This window comes from Carcharhinus amblyrhynchos, chromosome 25 (assembly GCF_965287045.1).
Source record: "Carcharhinus amblyrhynchos chromosome 25, sCarAmb.v2.hapA, whole genome shotgun sequence".
Classification (NCBI taxonomy): Eukaryota; Metazoa; Chordata; class Chondrichthyes; order Carcharhiniformes; family Carcharhinidae; genus Carcharhinus; species Carcharhinus amblyrhynchos.
The window spans coordinates 2,726,787-2,747,268 of NC_137348.1; the positions used below are offsets into that span (position 1 = coordinate 2,726,787).

General features: G+C 46.6%; 2 protein-coding genes across 4 annotated transcripts in view; both read left to right on the forward strand.

Moving 5' to 3' along the window:
* Positions 1-13,176, forward strand: part of sec16a (SEC16 homolog A, endoplasmic reticulum export factor) — a 67,356-nt gene extending 54,180 nt beyond the window's left edge. For both annotated transcript variants that reach the window (XM_080212440.1, XM_080212441.1), the window contains 9 exons: positions 287-466; positions 2,224-2,295; positions 3,259-3,315; positions 4,340-4,463; positions 5,613-5,747; positions 8,327-8,415; positions 9,246-9,311; positions 11,897-11,971; positions 12,435-13,176. In XM_080212440.1, the coding sequence (XP_080068566.1) occupies positions 287-466; positions 2,224-2,295; positions 3,259-3,315; positions 4,340-4,463; positions 5,613-5,747; positions 8,327-8,415; positions 9,246-9,311; positions 11,897-11,971; positions 12,435-12,503 (867 nt within the window). In that variant the 3' untranslated portion in view covers positions 12,504-13,176. The remainder of the gene's footprint in view (positions 1-286; positions 467-2,223; positions 2,296-3,258; positions 3,316-4,339; positions 4,464-5,612; positions 5,748-8,326; positions 8,416-9,245; positions 9,312-11,896; positions 11,972-12,434) is intronic.
* A 1,828-nt stretch (positions 13,177-15,004) lies between these two features.
* The window catches only part of inpp5e (inositol polyphosphate-5-phosphatase E), a 32,293-nt gene continuing 26,815 nt past the window's right edge, over positions 15,005-20,482 (forward strand). The window contains exons 1-2 of one of the 2 annotated variants that reach the window (XM_080212483.1): positions 15,014-15,140; positions 17,488-17,564. The gene's annotated coding sequence lies outside the window, so the exon portion shown is untranslated. Of the gene's footprint in view, positions 15,141-17,487; positions 17,565-20,482 lie in introns of both variants that reach the window. The other variant, XM_080212482.1, reaches the window with a different exon arrangement.

Consider the following 20,482-nt stretch of genomic DNA (forward strand, 5'->3'; position numbering starts at 1 on the left):
GGATGAAGGAGTTGGGAAAGCAGCTGACTGTTCTGAAACTCAGTGGAATGCCTTGATGACACGCTGGGACTGATCAGCTTGGGCATTTCTCTTCCCCTGGTAGCCCACACAGATGGGAGAGATTTGAACCTTTTAGAGATGTATTTCAATTGGTAGGTTTCCTGGTTTATGCCAACTAACCAGTGGGTTGTTGCTGTTTAATTGGAGGGCAGGGTGGGTTTTTAGTCTGGGGGAGAGCTTGCCTCTATGCCCGTGATGTTTTCATATTGGACTGTCTCGTTTTCAGCCCTATGGGAGGCGCTCTCGAACCACCTCTGAGTCATCTAACCACAGCCTAGGCCGCGAGAGGCACCCCTCAGCAGTTAACCAGCCATCACTTCCACCTCAGCCAGAGACCACTGCCAACACGGCCCCGGAGACATCAAAGGAAGCCAGGCGACAGGAACCTGAGAGCAAAAAGTCAAAGGTAAAGGCAGCGGATTCCAGGGGTGCCGCAGGCTGACTGCGTCTCATTGATGCTGCTTCCTTGGGTGAAGGCAACATTGGTGTTTATTGACCACTGTTATCCTGCAGTGTGTCACACTGGATCTTCCTGATCCGCTCCTGTCTTTGTAGATAGGGAATGACAGGATATTGACCCTGGAGGAATATGGGGTAGAGGTATTCAAAATTGTGAAGAGTTTTGATAGAGTAACGAAAGATAAACTTATAGAATCATAGAACCCTACAGTGCAGAAAGAGGCCCTTCAGCCCATCGAGTCTGCACCGAACACAATCCCACCCTGGCCCTACCCCCATATCCCTACATATTTTACCCACTAATCCCTCTCTAACCTACACATCCCTGGATACTAAGGGGCAATTTCTTAGCATGGCCAATCAACCTAACCCGCACATCTTTGGAATGTGGGAGGAAACCGAAGCACCCAGAGGAAACCCACGCAGGCACAGGGAGAATGTGCAAACTCCGCACAGATAATGACCCGAGCCAGGAATCGAACCCAGGACCCTGGAGCTGTGAAGCAGCAGTGCTAACCACTGTGCTACTGTGCTGCTCTGTTGCTAGTGTCACATCCCTAATCAAAGGGCGCAGATGAAAAGGAACTGGGGGAGGTGAGGTTTTTTTTTTACTGCTTGTTACGCTGAATGAACAGCCTAAAAGGGTTGTGAAAGCAGATCCCACTGTAATTTTCAAAATAAATAAGTGGGATTACTTGGATAGTTTTTTTTAAAAGAGCTGGCAAAGGCGCAAATGGCCACCACCTATGCTGTGATGTCCTGACAACACCACTGGAGCATGAATGCATGTTTCAAATCAGGATCAGTGTTTGGAGGTGTCAGTGTCCACTGATCTGGAGTACCAAGTGCTTCTGACTAGTAGGGGTTGCAGGGCGGGGGAAAGATGATTAAGGGAGCTTGCTGTTACTGAGGGAAGTGTCTGTCAGGTCTCTGAGGAGACTGGCTGCTGGTGTTTCCCAAGCTGTGGCTGTGCTGTGTTCATTCAGAAATAAGGAGCTATAGAAACCACATGGAGGAGCTGCTATTGCAGGAGGCTTTCTGATCATATTATGGCAGGAGTTGGGACTGGTAATGCAGAATATGTCATATAGTGCACCCATCAAACACTCCCAGGACAGATACAGCTCGGGGTTGGATACAGAGTAAAGCTCCCTCTATGCTGTCCCCATCAAACATTATGTGGAGATGCTGGTGTTGGACTGGGGTAAACACAGTAAGAAGTCTCACAGCACCAGGTTGAAGTCCAACAGGTTTATTTGGTAGTAAACGCCACTAACTTTTGGAACGCTGTTCCTTTATTGGGTGAGTGGAGAGTTCTGATCACAAGCAGGGCATATAAAGGCACACACAGTTTACAGAATACTGATTAGAATGTGAGTCTTTACAGCTAATCTGCTATTCAAGTCTTAAAGGTGCAGACAATGTGAGTGGAGATAGCATTAAGCACAGGTTAAAGAGATGTGTATTGTCTCCAGAACAGCAAGTGAGATGTTGCAAGTTCAGGCGAGTCATGGGGGTTACAGATAGTGTGACATGAACCCAAAATCCTGGCTGAGGCAGTCCTTGTGTGCAGAACTTGAGTAAAGCTCCCTCTACGTTGTCCCCTGTCCCCATCAAACACTCCCAGGACAGGTACAGTACGGGGTCAGCCTGTCCCTTGCATCTAACTTTCCAACAAAGGCACTAATTGTTGTTGTCTCTCAGGGTGGCTGGCTGAGCTGGTTGCGACCCAGCAGGAAGACTGAAGCCCATCTACCGGATGACAAAAATAAATCGGTGAGTATGTCGGTCACAGGGCATGTCTGTGGATCTGTTACATGCAGCGAAACACAACCTTCACATTGAGATGCTGAGTATTGGCTCCCTCTGGTTAATCCAATGCAACTCAGCCCACCTGCTAGCACTGTATGAACAGCCATATGTCCAGAATTTTGCATTCATTCCCCTTTAATCAATACCTTTCTGGTTTTGGGTAATACTTGATGAGGTCACTATTTATTGCCCCGAGATGCTAGTGGGCTGCCTTAGTGTGAGGTACGGTATTCTACAATGTTAACACTAATCTTGCAGGCTCCCTGAGTCCCTTAGAAACAGGCTGGTAACAAAGCTCAGCCATGAGATGACTTTAATGAGAGAGTCCAAACATGTTTATTAAGTTTCATGTAAACTGCAGCAATAAAAGTTCAGATGCTGATTTACAGTCTAATGTGAGCTAAGTACATGTTCATTCTGGACAGAGGGGTCCAGACCTTATCGTGCAGCTCCTGGTCTTCAGTCACACCGGATCCCCTCGCGGCTGTGTTTGTTCTTTCCTGTGCATGTGATGTGATTAGACGGTGCAAATTTGGACTTGGGAGCCGTGAACAGGCTGCAATGTGGCTGCTTCTTCCATGGCTGTACCCATTTTAATGCCAGCCTGTGTTGCGTGGGGGGGAAGGGGTGTTGCTGGTTTTGTTGGGTGCATGGGTTTTATGGGACCTGCACCCTGAGGGGCCGCACCACTGGCACCCACTGGGTGCATGTATTCCACTGTAATTGGAGCTGGAATTCTGGTCTCTACTTGCCAGGGAAGTCTGGAATGCTGGGCTTTAACTCTCCGCCTTCTAGCCCTGAGGCAGAAATGGAAGCGGTGTTGATGAGGGTGGCATTTGGAAGTGGGTTTCGGTTTCCCGGCTCCGAGCTCACACCTAAAGCATAGCCTTGGGATGGGGCCAATTCTGAATTTTGTTTTGTGCACAGATTGTGTGGGACGAGAAGAAGCAGCGATGGGTGAATCTGAATGAACCCGAGGAGGAGGTACGTGTCGAGTGCTGACGTTCTCCAGCCTCCTGATTTGTTATTATTTGTTCTCGGGATGTGTGTGTCACTAGCAAAGCTATCATTTATTAGGCATGCCTGGTTGCCCTGCAAAGGTGATGTGGAGTTGCCACCTTGACCCACTGCTAGCAGGTTTGGTACAAAATGACCACCTCAGGGCAATTGAAGTCAAACACCATTGCTGAGGGTCTGGAGTCACATAGTGCCGGACCAGTTAAGCGCGGCGATTTCCTTCCCTAAAGGACATCAGTGACCCAGTTGTGTTTTTATGTCAATCCGACAGTTTCCTGCTCACTTTTACTGCAACTGGATTTTTATATCCAGCAGGTTGCCGATAGCTGTGCTGCACTTGGTCTCAGGGTTAGAGAGAGAAAATCAACTCTGCCCCTGATTTCCATCGGATGTGGGCAGCAGTTGAGGACAGAATGGGATTCCGCTGTGATTCTCCCCCTTCCATGTTTGGTATCCCCATACACACCACCCAGGCCGATTGGTTTCAAAAGGAGCAGCGCTCTGAAAGCTACAGGCTTGTGCTACCAAATAAACCTGTTGGACTTTAACCTGGTGTTGTGAGACTGCTTACTGGTTTCAAAAGCCCAGGGTAGGGAGCGAGTGTGGTTGGGGTGGGGGGGGCACGCAGGAGCAGGAGGCCAGGGTGGGGGAGCTGGGGCCCAGGGAGGAAATGGGGTGGGAAAGAACGCAATGTGGACCCCAACACGAGGGAGGAATCAGACTATCTGGCAGGAATATCTGTCTTGGGCCTGTCAACAGATTACAGTAATGTGTCTGTAAGCAGTAACTCGCCATGTGGGAAATGACAGGGGCTCACGCATAGATGACCCGTACAGGGTGCAGAAATTTCCTGTGGTTATGTGGGGAGCAGTGAAGTGGGAACAGGGATTACTTGACTCTCCTCCCCCACCCACCCGCCCGATCTGAGCTGAGTTGGCGGCGGCGGCTGCTGCTAGATTTTGGGAGTGATGTTATGTGTGTGTCATTGCAGAGCAAGCCTCTTCCTCCACCACCGAGCTTTCCAGTGACTGCTCCTACCCTTGCCTCGAGTTCCACTACCTCGCCCACCCTCGGGGGTGGTCCTCCACCCAGGAACAGGTTCTCTATGAAAGCAGGTGAGGATTCGTTGCTGGCTCTTTGCTGTCTTTCCTGCTTTCTCTCTCCCAAGTTTTGTACGTGTGCAGCACCACCCACCCCCATGCTCTGTTTGGGTAAGCTGTGCAGTGAAGGTACTCCCCACACTCCCCCTCTATCTCAGGATGTCTCAAAGTACTTCACAACATATTAAATATTTACGAACTCCAGTTTGTCATAATGTGGTAAATATGACAGCAAATTTGTCCACAGCAAGATCCTACAAGCAGCAACATGGTAAATGACCAGATAATGTGTTTTTATCGATGTTGGCTCTGGCTTAAGTATTTGCGAGGACAATGGGATCGCTTAAATTCTAGCCGAACAAAGAGAAGTGCAGCTCAGGTATGGGCCCTCCGGCTTGTGCCGGGGGTGAAGAATTTCAGTCATACTGACGTCCCTCAGCTGGATGAGCCCAATATTTGACAGTCTATAACGGTGGTTTGTATATTGGTGTGTGTTCAGGGAGATGGGCCACTCGGTTCTGCCGTACTATTAAATCACTACAGCTTTCTGGGTGCCAGTCCCGGATTGCACCCCCTCCCCCAATCCCGTGTGTGAAGAATGCTTTCTGACACCGTGTTTAAATGGCCTGGCTCAGATTTTAAGGGTTTGTCCCCTTGTTATTGCCTCCTCCTCCCTCCTTCACCACCAATAGTTTCTCTATCTCTACCATCAAATCCTTTAATCATCTTAAACCTGTCAATTAGATCAGCGCTTAATCTTCTACTGAAGGGGATACAAGTCTGTGGAACCTGGCCTTAGAATTTAATCCTCTGTTTCCCCCACAGTCATTCTGATGCATCTGCTCTGCTCCCTGCCAAGGCCTTACTGGGAGATGCAATGCCCTGAATTGAACCGTTACTGCAGGTGGGGTCTGGCCAGGGGTCCCTAGGAGATAATGCAGTTTTTTTTGTTAAAGACAAAATTACAATGGATTCTGGAAAACGTAAATTCAAATAAATCTACCTCTCCATTAGCCATTAGTAATTTCTGTACGGATCCCTAAATCTCTCAGCTTCTCCAGTTTCTCATTGACAAAATATTTTGAATCTGCTGGTCAGCAGAATATCTTCATATGAATGCAGTTTAACTGATTTCCATTCTCTCTCCCCACATCAACCCAACAGGTACGAAGGCTCGATATGTGGATGTCCTGAATCCCAGTGGATCAAAGCCTGGTGGGGTGCTGCAGCCCCCTGTGGACCTGTTTGCCCCCCTGGCACCAATGCCTATTCCCACCAACCTCTTTGTACCACTGCCAGGTACGGTGCATTGCTGGCTATACGCTTATTCCTGTCAGTAATATAATATATTCCTTCTCCTTTTCCTTGGAGGGGTGGAGGGAGGGAAGGGGAGGAGGGTTGGTGGGTGAATGACTGCTTCTGCCTGCAGAGATGGTGAGACCCCAGCCTAAAGATAGACTTGCCTTTCAACTGTGTCTTTCATTACCTCAGGAGGCTGCAGAGCATGAATTAAAAGTGTACTTACTGCTATAGTATAGGAAATACAACACACAACAAACACCCCAAACAGCAATATGATCCTGTCCGGATTATCTGTATCTAGTTAATGTGGGGTGGGTGATAAATAATGGCCAGGGCACTGGGGAGAACTTCCCTGCCCTTTTGGTAGCACCACAGGATCTTTTACTTCCACATGTGAAGGTGGACGAGGCTTCAGTTTAGCATCTTATTGGCAAGACGTCACCTCTGGGCAGCTTTCCCTTGGTAGTGCACTGGGAGTGTGTTGCCTAGATTGTGCCCAAACCATGGAATGGGACTAATTCTCCTGACCTTTCAACTGCAACCCACTGAACGAAGACCCATGTGGCTGGAAAAGGAGGGGGAGAGTGAGAGGAGTTTGGGGTGGGGGGAGCGGGGGTGACAGCAGGGCCAGGGAAGAGGATTGGTGGGTGAATGGTAGGATGGATCCCTAACTGGAAAGTCCTCTGCAATGGTGTCCATCCTGATAACGAGCTCGCATTTTGTTGTGAGGGACTCTGTGCGCCCACTTTTGGACTTGGTGGTGACAGAGCTGTCAGCTGAGCCAAGCTGCTGTTCAGGCGGGGCCAGTTCCACTGTGGATCTTGCCCAACCCTTCAGACTCTGGAGAATGAGAGAGAGAGAAACAACAAAAAGATCATTAGAAATAGACCATTCAGCTCATTGAGCCTGCCTTGCCATTCAATAAGATTGTGGTTGTTCTGACTGTGGCCTCAGCTTCACTTTCCCACACGTCCCCAGAATCCTTGATCCCATGTTGATCAAATATCTGTCTAACTCAGCCTGGAATAAATTCCGTGACTTAACCTCCACCGCTTCCTGGGGCAGAGAATTCCAGAGGATAAATGAACCTGTGAGCTGAGAAATTCCTCCTCAGCCCCTTCATAAATGGGAGACCCCATTTTTTTTAAGCTGTGCCCCTTAGTTCTAGATTCCCTCACAAGGGGAAATGTCCTCTCAAGTGCGCCCTCCCCCACCCCACAATCTTAGATATTTCAGTAAGATTCTTCTCACTCTTCTAAACTTCGGTGAATATCGGCCAAGCCGCTCATTCCTTCTCTCCAGACACACCTTCGTTGCAAGAATCAGCCTAGTGACCTTCTGTATTCTGAAGGAGACCAGAGTGGTACACAGTTCTCTGGTTGTGGCCTCACTGGTGCCCCGTCCGGTTCCTACAGAACCTCCCATCTTTTACGCTCCGTCTCCCTTCCAATGAAGGTTAATATTCCATTTTCTTCCCAACTAACTGCATGCTAACTTTTTATGATTCACGTACATCCAGATCCCTCTGTATTGCAACATTCTACATTCACTCCATTTGAATACTACTGTATTTTTATCCAAAGTGGGTAGCCTCACATTTCCCATGTTATGTTCAATCTGCCATTTTGTGCTGACTCACTTAACCTGTCCAAATTGCTGAGCGGACTCTTTGTATCCTCCTCACAACTTGCTGCCCTTCGTAGCCTCGGCAAATTTGGCTACAATGCAATCTGATCCTGTATCTGAGTCATTAATATAGACCCCGAGTAGCCTAGGTCCCAGCACCAATTCCTCTGACACTCTTGTCAGTTAGTTTGCCAAACTAAAATTGACTCAATTATCCTGACACTTTCCTGCTAATGAGCCAATCCTCTATCCATTCTAATGTATCATCCAAACACTATGATCCCTTATCGTGTGCAGTTACTTTATCACATGGCTTGCGGAAATCTAAATACTCTACATCTACTGGTTTTCCTATATTCACCTTACTTGTCGGCTTCACAAAGAACTCTTGTAAATTTGTCGAGCATTATTTCCCTTTCATTCACTCAGACAGAGTCAACGTGGTTTTATTGTGGTTTTCCAAGTATCTGGCTCCTATCCTTTCAAAAGTATATTTATTATTGTTACAAAGAGGCTTACATTAACGCTGCAATGAAGTTACTGTGAAACTCCAATAACACACTCTGCATTCTGGCACTTTGTCAATGACAGACATTAGGCTAACTCGTTGATTTTTCCTGCTCTCTAACACTCCCCGCCACCCCTCAACCAGCCCATACCTCTGAAAAAGTATGTGATGTTTATGGTTTTCCAATTTGCTGGAACCTTCCTAGGTGATTTTAGAAATTTGTAACCCATGTACCCGCGATCTCTGCAGCCTCTTCCTTTTGAGACCCTCTGGAGACCATCAGGTCCTGGGGATTTAGTTTCCCTAGAGTGCTTTCTCTGATAGTGACAGTGGTTGTTTTTACGTTCCTCCCTCCACTTTGCTTGTTTATTTTCTATTCTTGGAATGCTTCCTGTATCTTTTACTGTGAAGACAGAAATACCTGTGTTTATTGTGTTTATAGGTGAGGGATCTCAGCCACCTGAAGGAACACCAGCAGAAAGCTCTCAGCCCACAGAACAGACAAACCCAGAGGCAAAGGCACCACCCCAGGTATGTGTCTGCAATGCCCTGTTTATACAGCAAGTACAACACACAAAAAAGCCTCCTTCAGCCCTTTTGTATCACACCCTTTCATCAAACCCATCTATTACGTTTGTATTTATTAGTGTCACAAGTAGGCTTACATTAACACTGCAATGAAGTTACTGTGAAAATCCCTGAGTTGCCACACTCTGGCGCCTGTTCAGTTACACTGAGGGAGAATTTAGCATGGCCAGTGTACCTAACCAGCACGTCTTTCGGACTGTGGAAGGAAACCAAAGAACCCGGAGGAAACTCATGCAGACACAGGACGAGCATGCAGATTTCACAGAGTTTCACACAGGGTTGTGATCCTAGCTGGGAATAGAACCCAGGTCTTTGGTGCTGTGAGCCAGCAGTGTTAACCACTGTGCCACCATATTTTTTTCTCCCTTGTGTTTATCTCCTTGAATATATTTGTGCTGTTCCCTTCAACCACTCCCCATGGGAGTGAGTCCCACATTCTCCTGAAATCCTCATTGGATATACCATATGTACCATGGGGTTTGGCAATGTTAATAATGAGATTTATTTTTAATATGTAGCCAAACCTTAATATCTGAAGAGCCACAATACTGTAACTGAAATGTTTGTAAGATTGAAAAACATAATCCAAACACATTTCAACAACATTTTAAAAGATTTTTTTATAAAGTTAATTGGACAATACTTTCTCATGAACAGAGTATTAATAAAAGTTTGGAAAATAAAACAAGCCATTTAAATACCCTGGAAATGAATTCAAACCATCGAGGCTGGAGACTCGCCTGATATTTAACGTGTTGCTTCTCTTTTTGTAGATGTTTAACCCAGTACCAAATGCTGATCTGTTGCCTTCTGAGCCCAATAGTGTGCAGTTTGGAGAGGTAAATATCATTGTCTGCTTTACCGCTGTAAGATGTGACATTTTCCTCCCACCAAGTAGCCAGCTCTCTTCATCCCCCTTCCCTTTCCTTTTCTCTCCCCACCTCCTCGCTTCCCCTTTTCTACATTGTACACCCCCCCGCCCCCAATATCCTCATCTATCACAGTTTACAGTTCTCTGCCGTTTGGCCATTCACACCCTTTACTCTCTCTGTGGGCTGCCATTAGCAGTCTTTCCCCTGGTTTCTGTGGCTATTGACTCATCTTTCATTCCCTCTCCCTGCAGGATAAATATCTCCCACTTTCTATGCGTTTTAGCTTTGACAAGTTTGAAACGTCAGCTCTTTTCTCTCCTTACAGATGCTGCCAGACCTGCTGAGATTTTCCAGCATTTTCTCTTTTGGTTTCAGATTCCAGCATCCGCAGTAATTTGCTTTTAACCAGCTCTCTGATAGGACAATTCTCCCATCTCCACTGTTAACCTGTTCAATCAACAGTCTTCATAAAAAAAAATTTGTATTTATGTTTGAATCTTCTCTTTCTCTTGTAGCTGCCTGATAAAATCATAGAACCTGGCAACAGGTTCCAGGCACCCACTACTCTCTGTGCAACAAATCTGCCGCATACATATCTTTTAAACCTTGCCCCTCACATCTTAAACCTGTGCCCCCTAGTAACTGATTCTTCCACCCTAGGAAAAAGCTTCTGACTGTCCACTCTGTCCATGCCCTTCATAATCTTGTAGACTTCTATCAGGTCACTCCTCAACTTCCGTCATTCCATTGAGAATAAAAGTGAATGGGAAGCTGATCAGGAGCAGGGGGCCTAGTTCATAAATCATCCTTCCCCAAACCTGAGGCACTATGATTGAGCACTGGGATACTGACTGTGATGGGCTAACTGTCCTGGAAGTGAATGGAGGGAAAGCTTGTGTGGTCTGCATAGACTGAGCGGCTTGTGAACGAAACCTGCTGGGCCTTCAGAGAAAGCATACCAACATTTTGTCTTTCCCTGGAATAAAAAAAACTTTCATTTGTATAGTGCCTTTCCTATCCCAAAGCATCTGACAGACAATGAGATAAGAACATAAGAAATAGGAGCAGGAGTAGGCCATCTGACCCTTTGAGCCTGCCCCGCCATTCAATAAGATCATGGCTGATCTGTCGTGGCTCAGTTCCACATTCCCGCCCTCTCCCCATAACCCTTAATCCCCTCTCTTATCAAAAACCCATCAACCCACGTCTTAAAAATATTTAGCGAGGCAGCCTCCACCACCTCAACGGGCAGAGAATTCCAGAGATTCACCACCCTTTGAGTGAAGAAGTTCCTCCTCAACTCCGTTTTAAACCGCCCCCCCCCTTTATCTTGAGGCTGTGCCCCCTAGTCCTACTGTCCTTTCTGAGCGGGAAGAGCCTATCCGTCCCATTCATCATCTTATACGTCTCAATGAGATCTCCCCTCATTCTTCTAAACTCCAACGAGTACAAGCCTAGTTTATTCAGCCTCTCCTCATAGCTCAACCCCCTCAACTCCGGCATCAGCCTAGTAAACCTCCTCTGCACTCCCTCCAAGGCCAAAATATCCTTGCGTAAGTACGGCGCCGAAAACTGCACACAGTACTCCAGCTGCAGTCTCACCAATGCCCTATACAGCTGCAGCAAGACCTCCCTACTTTTATATTCAATCCCCCTCGCTATGAAGGCCAGCATCCCATTTGCCTTCCTGACCACCTGCTGTACCTGCAGGCTGGGTTTTTGCAACTCATGCACAAGGACCCCGAGGTCCCTCTGCACCGTCGCCTGCTGCAGTTTTTCTCCACGTAAGTAATAGTCCTTCCTACCATTATTCCTACCAAAGTGGACCACCTCGCACTTGCCAACATTAAATTCCATTTGCCAGTTCCTGGCCCATTCGCCCAGCCTATCTAGATCCTTCTGCAGACTCTCCACACCCTCCGCACAATTTGCTGTTCCACCAATCTTGGTGTCATCAGCAAATTTCGACACCATACACTCGGTTCTCTCCTCCAGATCATCTATATAAATGTAGTCATAGAGGTAGTCATTGATGCAAATTAGGAAACATGGCAGCCAATTTATGCACAGCAAGATCCCATAAGCTGCAGTATAATAATGACCAGTTATCCTGCTTCAATGATGTTGATCGAGGTGTAAAGATCGGTTGATGACACTGGGGAGAATTCCACTACTCCCATTGGAAACAGCAGCTGTGGAATCTGTTATGTTCCCTGAGAGAGGGGATGGGACCTCATTTCCACATCTCATCCTAAGGACAGCAGCACTAACAATGTAACTCTCAATGCTGCACTGGCGATGTCAGTCTGGATTCGGTGCTATAGTCTCAGGAATCTGACCTGTAATCTTCAAAGGCGAGTGTGTGACTCATTGCAGGACCTGTTCCTGTTTTAGTTGAGACTGATCCAAAGGCAAAGTTATCTCTTCAGCAGTGAAGCACTTTGGGGCATCCTGCATTTGTAAACGGTGCTATATAAATGCAACTTTCTTTCCTTGTATGTCATGTGATATATTATTGAGACTAGTGTGCTGAATGTTTCTCTGTTTCCCAGACTGCTCCTCAGCCTCTGCAAGGGGGTCCTGCATCAGGAACCGTTCAGTTTTACAACCCCACCCAGTTCACCCAAGTAAGAACTTTGTTGTTTTTAATTCTGAAATAAGTTCTGTTTTGCGACAATCTGTTTAAACCTGTGATGAATGTTAATCCTGTGTGTAATGTGTTAGAGATGCTATAAAATAATACTATTTAACTGTGTAGGGGGAGCTTTACACTGTATCTAACCCAGTGCTGTACCTGTCCTGGGAGTGTTTGATGGGGACAGTGTAGAGGGAGGTTTACTCTGTATCTAACCCCGTGCTGTACCTGTCCTGGGAGTGTTTGATGGGGACAGTGTAGAGGGAGCTTTACACTGTATCTAACCCCGTGCTGTACCTGTCCTGGGAGTGTTTGATGGGGACAGTGTAGAGGGAGGTTTACTCTGTATCTAACCCCATGCTGTACCTGTCCTGGGAGTGTTTGATGGGGACAGGGTTGTGTCAGGCTCCACCACGTTTCCCAATTAGTAATTGTTGCTCTGATCTGTTTTCCAGCCCTCGGCCGGACCGGCAGCCTCTCGACCAGGTCGCTTCGTACAAAGGAAGTATCCAACGTTGAAGTGAACAGACTTAGAATGAATTCTTAAATGAACGATTGTAAAACCCTTAATGGGGGCAGTGCAGGTGATGTGATGTGCTGTGACATTTGCAGTTACAGGTGATTAAACTGGAACGGTGTGTGTTTTAAATAGCTTTTTCCCTTGAAGGGAGCTCCAGAAATGCCAGCAAGTTGATGCATTGCAAAACCCTTTGAGATGGGTCGAGGGACTAAAACCTGAAGGTGTGGGAAATGTCATTTTTTTTTATTCCAGGCTTAGCCACTTAAATAATAAAACCAAGTCAAACGAAAGCTATAGCAACATGACTGAACTTACAATGCAGCGGAATATAAAATAAACACACACCCTCAAAGTGACTGGAAATGTCAGAGCAATCATCGTGCCATGAAACTGGAGTAAACCAGACCCTGGCATGCCCCGAAAGATGCCCAGCACCAAACTATTCTTTGATTGCTGTAACTGTTCAGTTTTAATTGAGAGAAGTGTGTTTGGGTGGAAAGAGCTGTTGGGGGAGGGGGGTGGAGAAATTTTGGAACGATTGTCCCTAATGATTTGTATTTAGGTAATATATATAAAAGGCTGCTGTAAGAGTATTGTATAGCCAGACCCAACTGTTGTACATTAATACTTTAAAAATATCTGGAGGATTGTGTGAATAAATATTAACATGTGCAATATCAATGCTATCTTTCTCTTATTCTGGGAGAAGATCTGACAGGACATGGGAAGAAGAGGACAGAATGGCCAGAGAAGCTGTGAGGAGCTTTGGTTCCTCTTGAAGGATCAGCCCCTCCACATGCCTCATGAATTAAACAGTATTCCAATAGGTGCTGTGTCCAATTGTCCATCACACAGCAATGTTCCAAACCACCACAAGAGATGCAGTGTAATTTAGGGATAATTTTGTACAGAATGAAATCTGCTAATCTCAAGGTCCTCACACATAATGTGATTCTTCCCCCAGTGTCATTTGTCATTAATTGTATCCTGCACCCCCCATCTCCTGTAGTTTAGTACTCTCATGTAGATTGCATAATATTTCAGATTCAGAGACTCTTCTCTTACCTGAGAAGTTTATTTTCTTGTGTTAAGGATGCACACTGTAAATTGTTGAAAGGAAATAAAATATTTTGCGTTCTGGAACACTTTCAACCTCTCGCCCAGTCTGCATTTTGTTAGCTTTTTCACTTGTTCTTGGGATTTGGGCATCACTGGCAAGGCCAGCATTTTTTGTTCATCCTCAACTTCCCTCGAGAAGGTGGTCATGAGGCACTGCTTTGAACCACTGCAGTCTGTGGTGTAGGTACTCCCACAGTGCTGCTAGGGAGGAAGTTCCAGGTTTTTGACGGTGAAGGAATGGCCAGTGCATTTTAAAGTCAGGCAGTGAGTGACTTGGAGGGCAACCTCCTGGTGATGGTCCCCATGCACCTTCTGTCTCTCCTAGGTGATAAAGGTGGCAGGTTTGAAAGGTGCCCTCAAAGAAGCCCCAGTGAACTGCTGCAGTGCCTCTTGTAGATGGCACATGCCACTGCCAGTGATGATGAGCATTTAATGTGTGGTGGGTGGGAGGTGAATCAATTGGCATTTTTCCTGGATGGTATTGAGCTTGTCTGGTGTTGGATTAATGCAGCTCCAGGCAAGTGCAGAGTCACACTGAATTGTAGATGGTGGATTGGCTTTGTGGAGTCAGGAGATGATTCTGGAAGGTAATCTGTGCAGAATTCCAGATGCCGCCACCTGTAGCCACAGTATTTATGTGGTTGCAGTGATTGTAACCCCCAACAAGCTCACAGCCCCTTTAAAAACACTGCTGCACTGGGGAATAGTTAACATCTGCACAGGGCAAGCTGAAGGTGGGCCTGCCAAAGTTTGCCTGAAGTTAGGACAGCTGCTAAAGTTATTGTGGGGGGTCCTGAGGCAAAGGACATTTAAAGGAAAGCATTCAAATAAATGAGTTGAAAATTGAGAGAATCATAGTTGGGTGATCGTGAGCTGAAACTTTGACTGTTTCTGTCTCCCTGCTGCCAAATCTGCTGAAACTTTACAGCATTTTCTGTTTTTGTTTCCAGATTTTTAGCAGCTGCAGTATTTTGCTTTCACTCAAATCAAGGGGTTTTGCTCAGTTTAACAGCTGTTAGAGGTCAGAAACTGGTTTATCTTCCACAGGGCTGCTTGATGTGAAGCTTCCGATCAGAAATGATGCACAGAACAGAATGTCTCGGCCTCTGGAAGGGTAGTGTTCATACAGTGGGAGGAGACCTCCAGTATCCCAGCATACACTACACCCCCATGGGCCTCCGGTCACTCCTCCAGTATCCCAGCATTCGCTGCCCCCTCCGCTCACTCCTCCCGTATCCCAGCATACACTGCAACCCCACGGCCCTCCGCTCACTCCTCCAGTATCCCAGCATTTGCTAGTCCCCCCCCCTCCCCCCAAGGTTTCCGCTCACTCCTCCAGTATCCCAGCACACACTGCTGGGCGGGAGTCCTCCTCGTTCCCGCGATGCACCGTGCCTGGCGTTGCCCCCGTGCTGAGGTCTGGTTGCTAAGGGCCTCAGGCGGTTTCATGGCCCTGGCGTTAGGGCCGGGTAGAGAGTGCGGGAGCGGAGCGGGGAGCCCGGCAGCCAGGCCGCTCTGTCAGGTGAGCGGAGCGGCGTCTTTCCCAGTGCGGCAGGCCCGAGCCTGGGCCTAGAGTAGGTTCAGCCGCCCGGCTGACAGCCACTGCCGGGCAGAATATTCGACTGTGGGGGGCATCGCAGCTTTCCCCAAGTTCCACCCCTGCGGTACTGAGTCCGACTGTGTCCCCTTGCCAAGGTGTGGATCGGGGTGGTGTGTAGATACACTGCTCTCTGTGGTCTGAGGCTGCAGTTGGCCTCAGTGTCCCAGGGCTGGGGCTCCTGCCCCTGATCAGAGGATGAAGCCGGGACCAACTTCCATTATGATGCTCTCCATAGTGGAATAGCTCACTGCTAACATGCCGTCAGTGCACAGCAGGCTGGGGCTGCATCTTTGATTTGATTTATTATTGTCACATGTGTTAGTATACAGTGAAACAGTATTGTTTCTTGTGCACTATACAGATAAAGCATACCGTTCATAGAAAAGGAAAGGAGAGCATGCAGAATGTGGTGTTACAGCCATAGCTAGGGTGTGGAGAAAGATCAACTTAATGCGAGGTAGGCCCATTCAAAAGTCAGGGAAGAAGCTGTTCTTGAGTCGGTCAGTACATGACCTCAGACTTTTGTATCTTTTTCCCAACTGAAGAAGTTGAAAGAGAGAATGTCCAGGGTGCGTGGGTCCATAATTATGCCGGCTGCTTTGCCGCGGCAGCGGAAGTGTAGACAGAGTGAATGGATGGGAGGCTGGTTTGCATGATGGATTGGGCTGCATTCACGACCTTTTGTACTTCCTTGTGGTCTTGGGCAGAGCAGGAGCCCATACCAAGCTGTGATACAACCAGAAAGAATGCTTTCTATGGTGCATCTGTAAAAGTTGATGAGAGTCGTTGCTGACATGCCAAATTTCCTTGGTGTTCTGAGAAAGTAGAGGCATTGATGGGCTTTCTTAATTATATGTCAGCATGCGGGGACCAGGACAGGTTGTTAGTGATCTGGACACCTAAAAACTTGAAGCTGTCAATCATTTCTACGTTGTTCCCATTGATGTAGACAGGGGCATGTTTTCCATTATGCCTTCTGAAGTCAATGACAGTCTCCTTTGTTATGTTGACATTGAGGAAGAGATTATTGTCGTTGCACCAATTCACCAGATTCTCTATCTCGTTCCCGTACTCAGTCTCAGTTTGCGATCCTACTCACAACTGTGGAGGTCATTAGCCAACTTGAAAATCGAGTTGCAGGAGAATTTGGCCACACAGTTATAGGTGTATAAGGAGTATAGTAGGGGGCTGAGAACACAGCCTTGCAAAGCTCCAGTGATGAGGATGATCGTGAAGGAAGTGTTGTTGCCTATCCTTACTGATCACGGTCTGTGGGTTTAGAAGTCTAGGATCCAGTTGAAGAGGGAGGAGCTAAGCCCCAGGCCAGAAAGGTTGGAGATGAATCCTATAGGAATAATGGTGTTGAAGACTGGGCCAAATAGTTTTCTTCGTATTGTGATGACCCAATGACCATCACCCCAATTCATTCCATTATAAACTACACTATCATGCTTAACAATTTCAGAGGCACCTTCGAAGTGCAGTGAGTGAAAACCCCGTCTCCTCTGATTACCTTAACTCAGCCCAGAGTGCAGGGATCCAAGGTTGACATTCCTCACAATTTTGCACTAAATTAATCTCAGATTCTGCAGGGTGACTGAACAAAAGAGTTCTCTCCCAAACTGTTGTTTGGGACAGTATAGAGGGAGCTTTACTCTGTATCTAATCCTGTGCTGCAGCTGTCCTCTGATTGTTTGATGGGACAGTGTAGATTGAGGGAGCTTTAGGGTTGTGAGATATATCTGTTGTTTGTTGGACATCTTGCGGAGTTAAGAGTTAATAACCAAATTGATCTGGAACAAAAGTCTTTCTTTGACAAACAGGAAGACAGCCGGATGCTGGGAAACAAACGTGGTCACCTTGTGAAGGAGTGATAATGTATAACACAATTGGCTCGTGTAACCAACTGGCTAGGAAGACTAGTTGTGAATAAGTCTATTCCTCAAAAGAATTCAAGAACTGATAGCTCAGAACGTGATGTTTAAGGGAAGTATCTTTGAGAAAAGCCACTAAGATTGGTCATGTAAATAGACTGCTTTCAAAGGGTTCAGGAGCAGATACATCCTGGGGTCTTGTCTGTTACATCTATCTTTGATGTTGGCTATCAAAGCGCTGTACCTGTCCTGGGAGTGTTTGATGGAGGATGGCTTTCATCTGTTAGTTGAGGAGCTTCAAAGGTATAGAATCTGAAAGCCTCTTTGCTGCACAATCAGATTGACCACCCAGGCTCCATATCAATTTGGTCTCTTCCCTTTACTCCACTGTATAGATGCTTATGAGGTGTGCCCCTGTGAATCTTTGAAAGAGTGAGGAGGATCCAGCGCCTGATCCAACGCTACCTGTGAGGTGAGATAAGGTGGGAGCTGACTGTTTCACACATAGTGATGATATTGGGAATACTGGGTGAGTAAGGACAATGATCAGGGGATGAGTAAATTTAATCTGAGGTGAAACTAGCCGGGAGCAGTACTGGGCCTCAGTGATCCAGGCATGGTCAGCCAGGGTTCCTGTTCTTGATCATTACCCTCTGATTCCTGCTGGAGACTGAGGGACATTCAGAATCAGCTGTGATGCTCCCTACAGGCAATCAGCTTGCTGGTCTCTGTATCCAAGCTGTCAAATCAAAGAGTGACCTCCTGGGTAAAGCAGCATGGGCCTTTGGAAGGGTAATCAATTTAGGAGAGAAGTAGCTGGTAGTGTGTTTTAAGTTGGCTTGTCTTTGGGATCTGAAACATTAAACTGATGTCCCGTCTGTTCTCTCAGATGGACAAGGTCCCAAGGCCACTATTCCAAAGAACATGGGAGCACCCCTGGGTGTAGTGGCCAATTTTCTTCCCCCTACCAACACCACAAGAATAGTTTACCCTGGCCATGATTAAATTGCTGTTTGTGGGATCGAGCTGCGCATAAATTGGCAGCTCTGTAACATTGCTTCTACTTCAAATGAGCATCAAGGGCTATAAAGTACTCTGGGACATCTGAGGCAGTGAACGGCATAACAGAAATGCAGGTTCTTTCTCTGTTGTCTCGCAGGATCAGCCAGTCATGTATCACTGTTGAATGAGGAGCGTCTGGTGCACTGCTCACCAATTGGAGGCACAAGCAAGGAAGGATATAATTAAACTAGAAAAAGTGCAGAAAAGATTTCCTAGAATGCTACCAGAACTTGATGGATTGAGTTATAAGGAGAGGCTGGATAGACTGGGACTTTTCTCTCTGGAGCGTAGGAGGCTGAGGAATGATCTTACAGAAGTCTATAAAATAATGAAGGGCATAGACAAGGTAGATAGTCAATATCTTTTCCCAAAGGTAGGGGAGTCTAAAACTAGAGGGCATAGGTTTAAGGTGAGAGGGGGCAGATACAGAAATGTCCAGAGAGGCAATTTTTTCACACAGAGGGTGGTGAGTGTCTGGAACAAGCTGCCAAAGGTAGTAATAGGGGTGGGTACAAGTTTATTTTTTTAAAAAGCATTTAGATAGTTACATGGGTAAAATGAGTGTAGAGGGATATGAGCCAAATGTGGGCAATTGGGACTAGCTTAGGAGTTTTAAAAAAAAGAATGGCGTGGACAAGTTGGGCTGAAGGATCTGTTTCCATGCTGTAAACCTCTACGACTCTGTGACTCTAAGCAACCTTTTGTCTTGGCAGCAGCTGCTTGTGATATGTCCCCATGTCCTCAGAAAGAGTGTGCGTGTGTGTGGGTGAGTGTAAAGGAGGTGGTACTGAGAACTGGAATTCTACAAGCACTGATCAGGAATTGAACCATAAGCGAGTGAGAGAGAGAAACTCTGAGAGGCTGAGGACTCCTGTTGAATGGCCATTCTCTGTGAGAGTCTGGCTGTTGGACTATTTCACCGTGCTGAGCGTAGTGGGAGCGATTCATTAAGTGACTGATTGATTAAGGAAATTCGACATATCAGCTACGACTCTCACCAACATTTACTGATGCACCCTAGAAAGCATTCTTTCTAGTTGTATCACAGTTTGGTATGGGCTCCTGCTCTGCCCAAGACCGCAAGGACCTACAAAAGGTCGTGAATGTAGCCTAATCCATCACGCAAACCAGCCTCCCATTCATTGACTCTGTCTACACTTACCACTGCCTCAGCAAAGCAGCCAGCATAATTAAGGACCCCATGCACTCCGGACATTCTCTCTTCCACTTTTATTCTTTGGAAAAAACATACAAAAGCCTGAGGTCACATGCCAACCAACTCGAGCAGTTTCTTCCCTGCTGCTGTCTGACTTTTGAATGGGCTTACCTTGCATTAAGTTGATCTTTCTCTACACCCGAGCTATGACTGTAACACTATATTCTACACTCTTTCGTTTCCTTCTCGATGAACGGTATGCTTTATCTGTATAGCGTGTAAGAAAGAGTACTTTTCACTGTGTGTTAATATATGCGACAATAATAAATCAAAGCAAAATCAAATTGATTCTGCCCTTGTACACGTTGACCGTTATCAATGATTGGGTGTGAATTTGGATAGTTTTTCAGTTTGATACTTGGAGGCTTTTGGGCTGAAAGGTCACCAGCCATATTGGAGAATAGCTGAGCCAGCAAGGATCTGAGCGAGAGAGCTACTGCCCGTGTGTGGCAGGCAGTACCTCACCTTATTTACTCAGAGTGGGTGTGAGAGATTACACTGCTAAATGTGTGACTGATAAATCAAGGTTCAGCCAGTGTCAGCCAAACACTATCCCCAACTCCAGCCACTCCCTGGACACAAGGTAAGTTAAAGGTGCTATATAAATGCAAGCTCTTCAGTATAACAAAATATCCCAAGACACTTCATAGGAACACAGTGGAACAAAATGAAGAGTAAAACCAAGACAGAGGTATTCGGATGGATTAGAGCATTAGGCTTTAGAATGTGCTTAAGGAGGAGTTTAGTGAGATCATTCCAACATTGAGCAGGGCTGACTGAAGGCATGGCTCAGTGGAGAAACACACGGAGTGGGGATATAACACAGGCCAGACAGGGAGGAATGAGGGTTCCTCCAGAGTGAGTTAGACCATGGGCGGCAGAGTTTTGGATGAGCTCAGGTTCACAAAGTAAAAAAGTTTATTTATTAGTGTCACAAGTAGGCTTACATTAACACTGCAATTAAGTTACTGTGAAAATCCCCTTTTGCCACACTCCAGTGCTTGTTCAGATACACTTGGAGAATTTAGCATAGCCAATTCACCTAACCTGTACATCTTTGGACTGTGGAAGGAAACCAGAGCATCCAGAGGAAACCCACGCAGATACGGGGA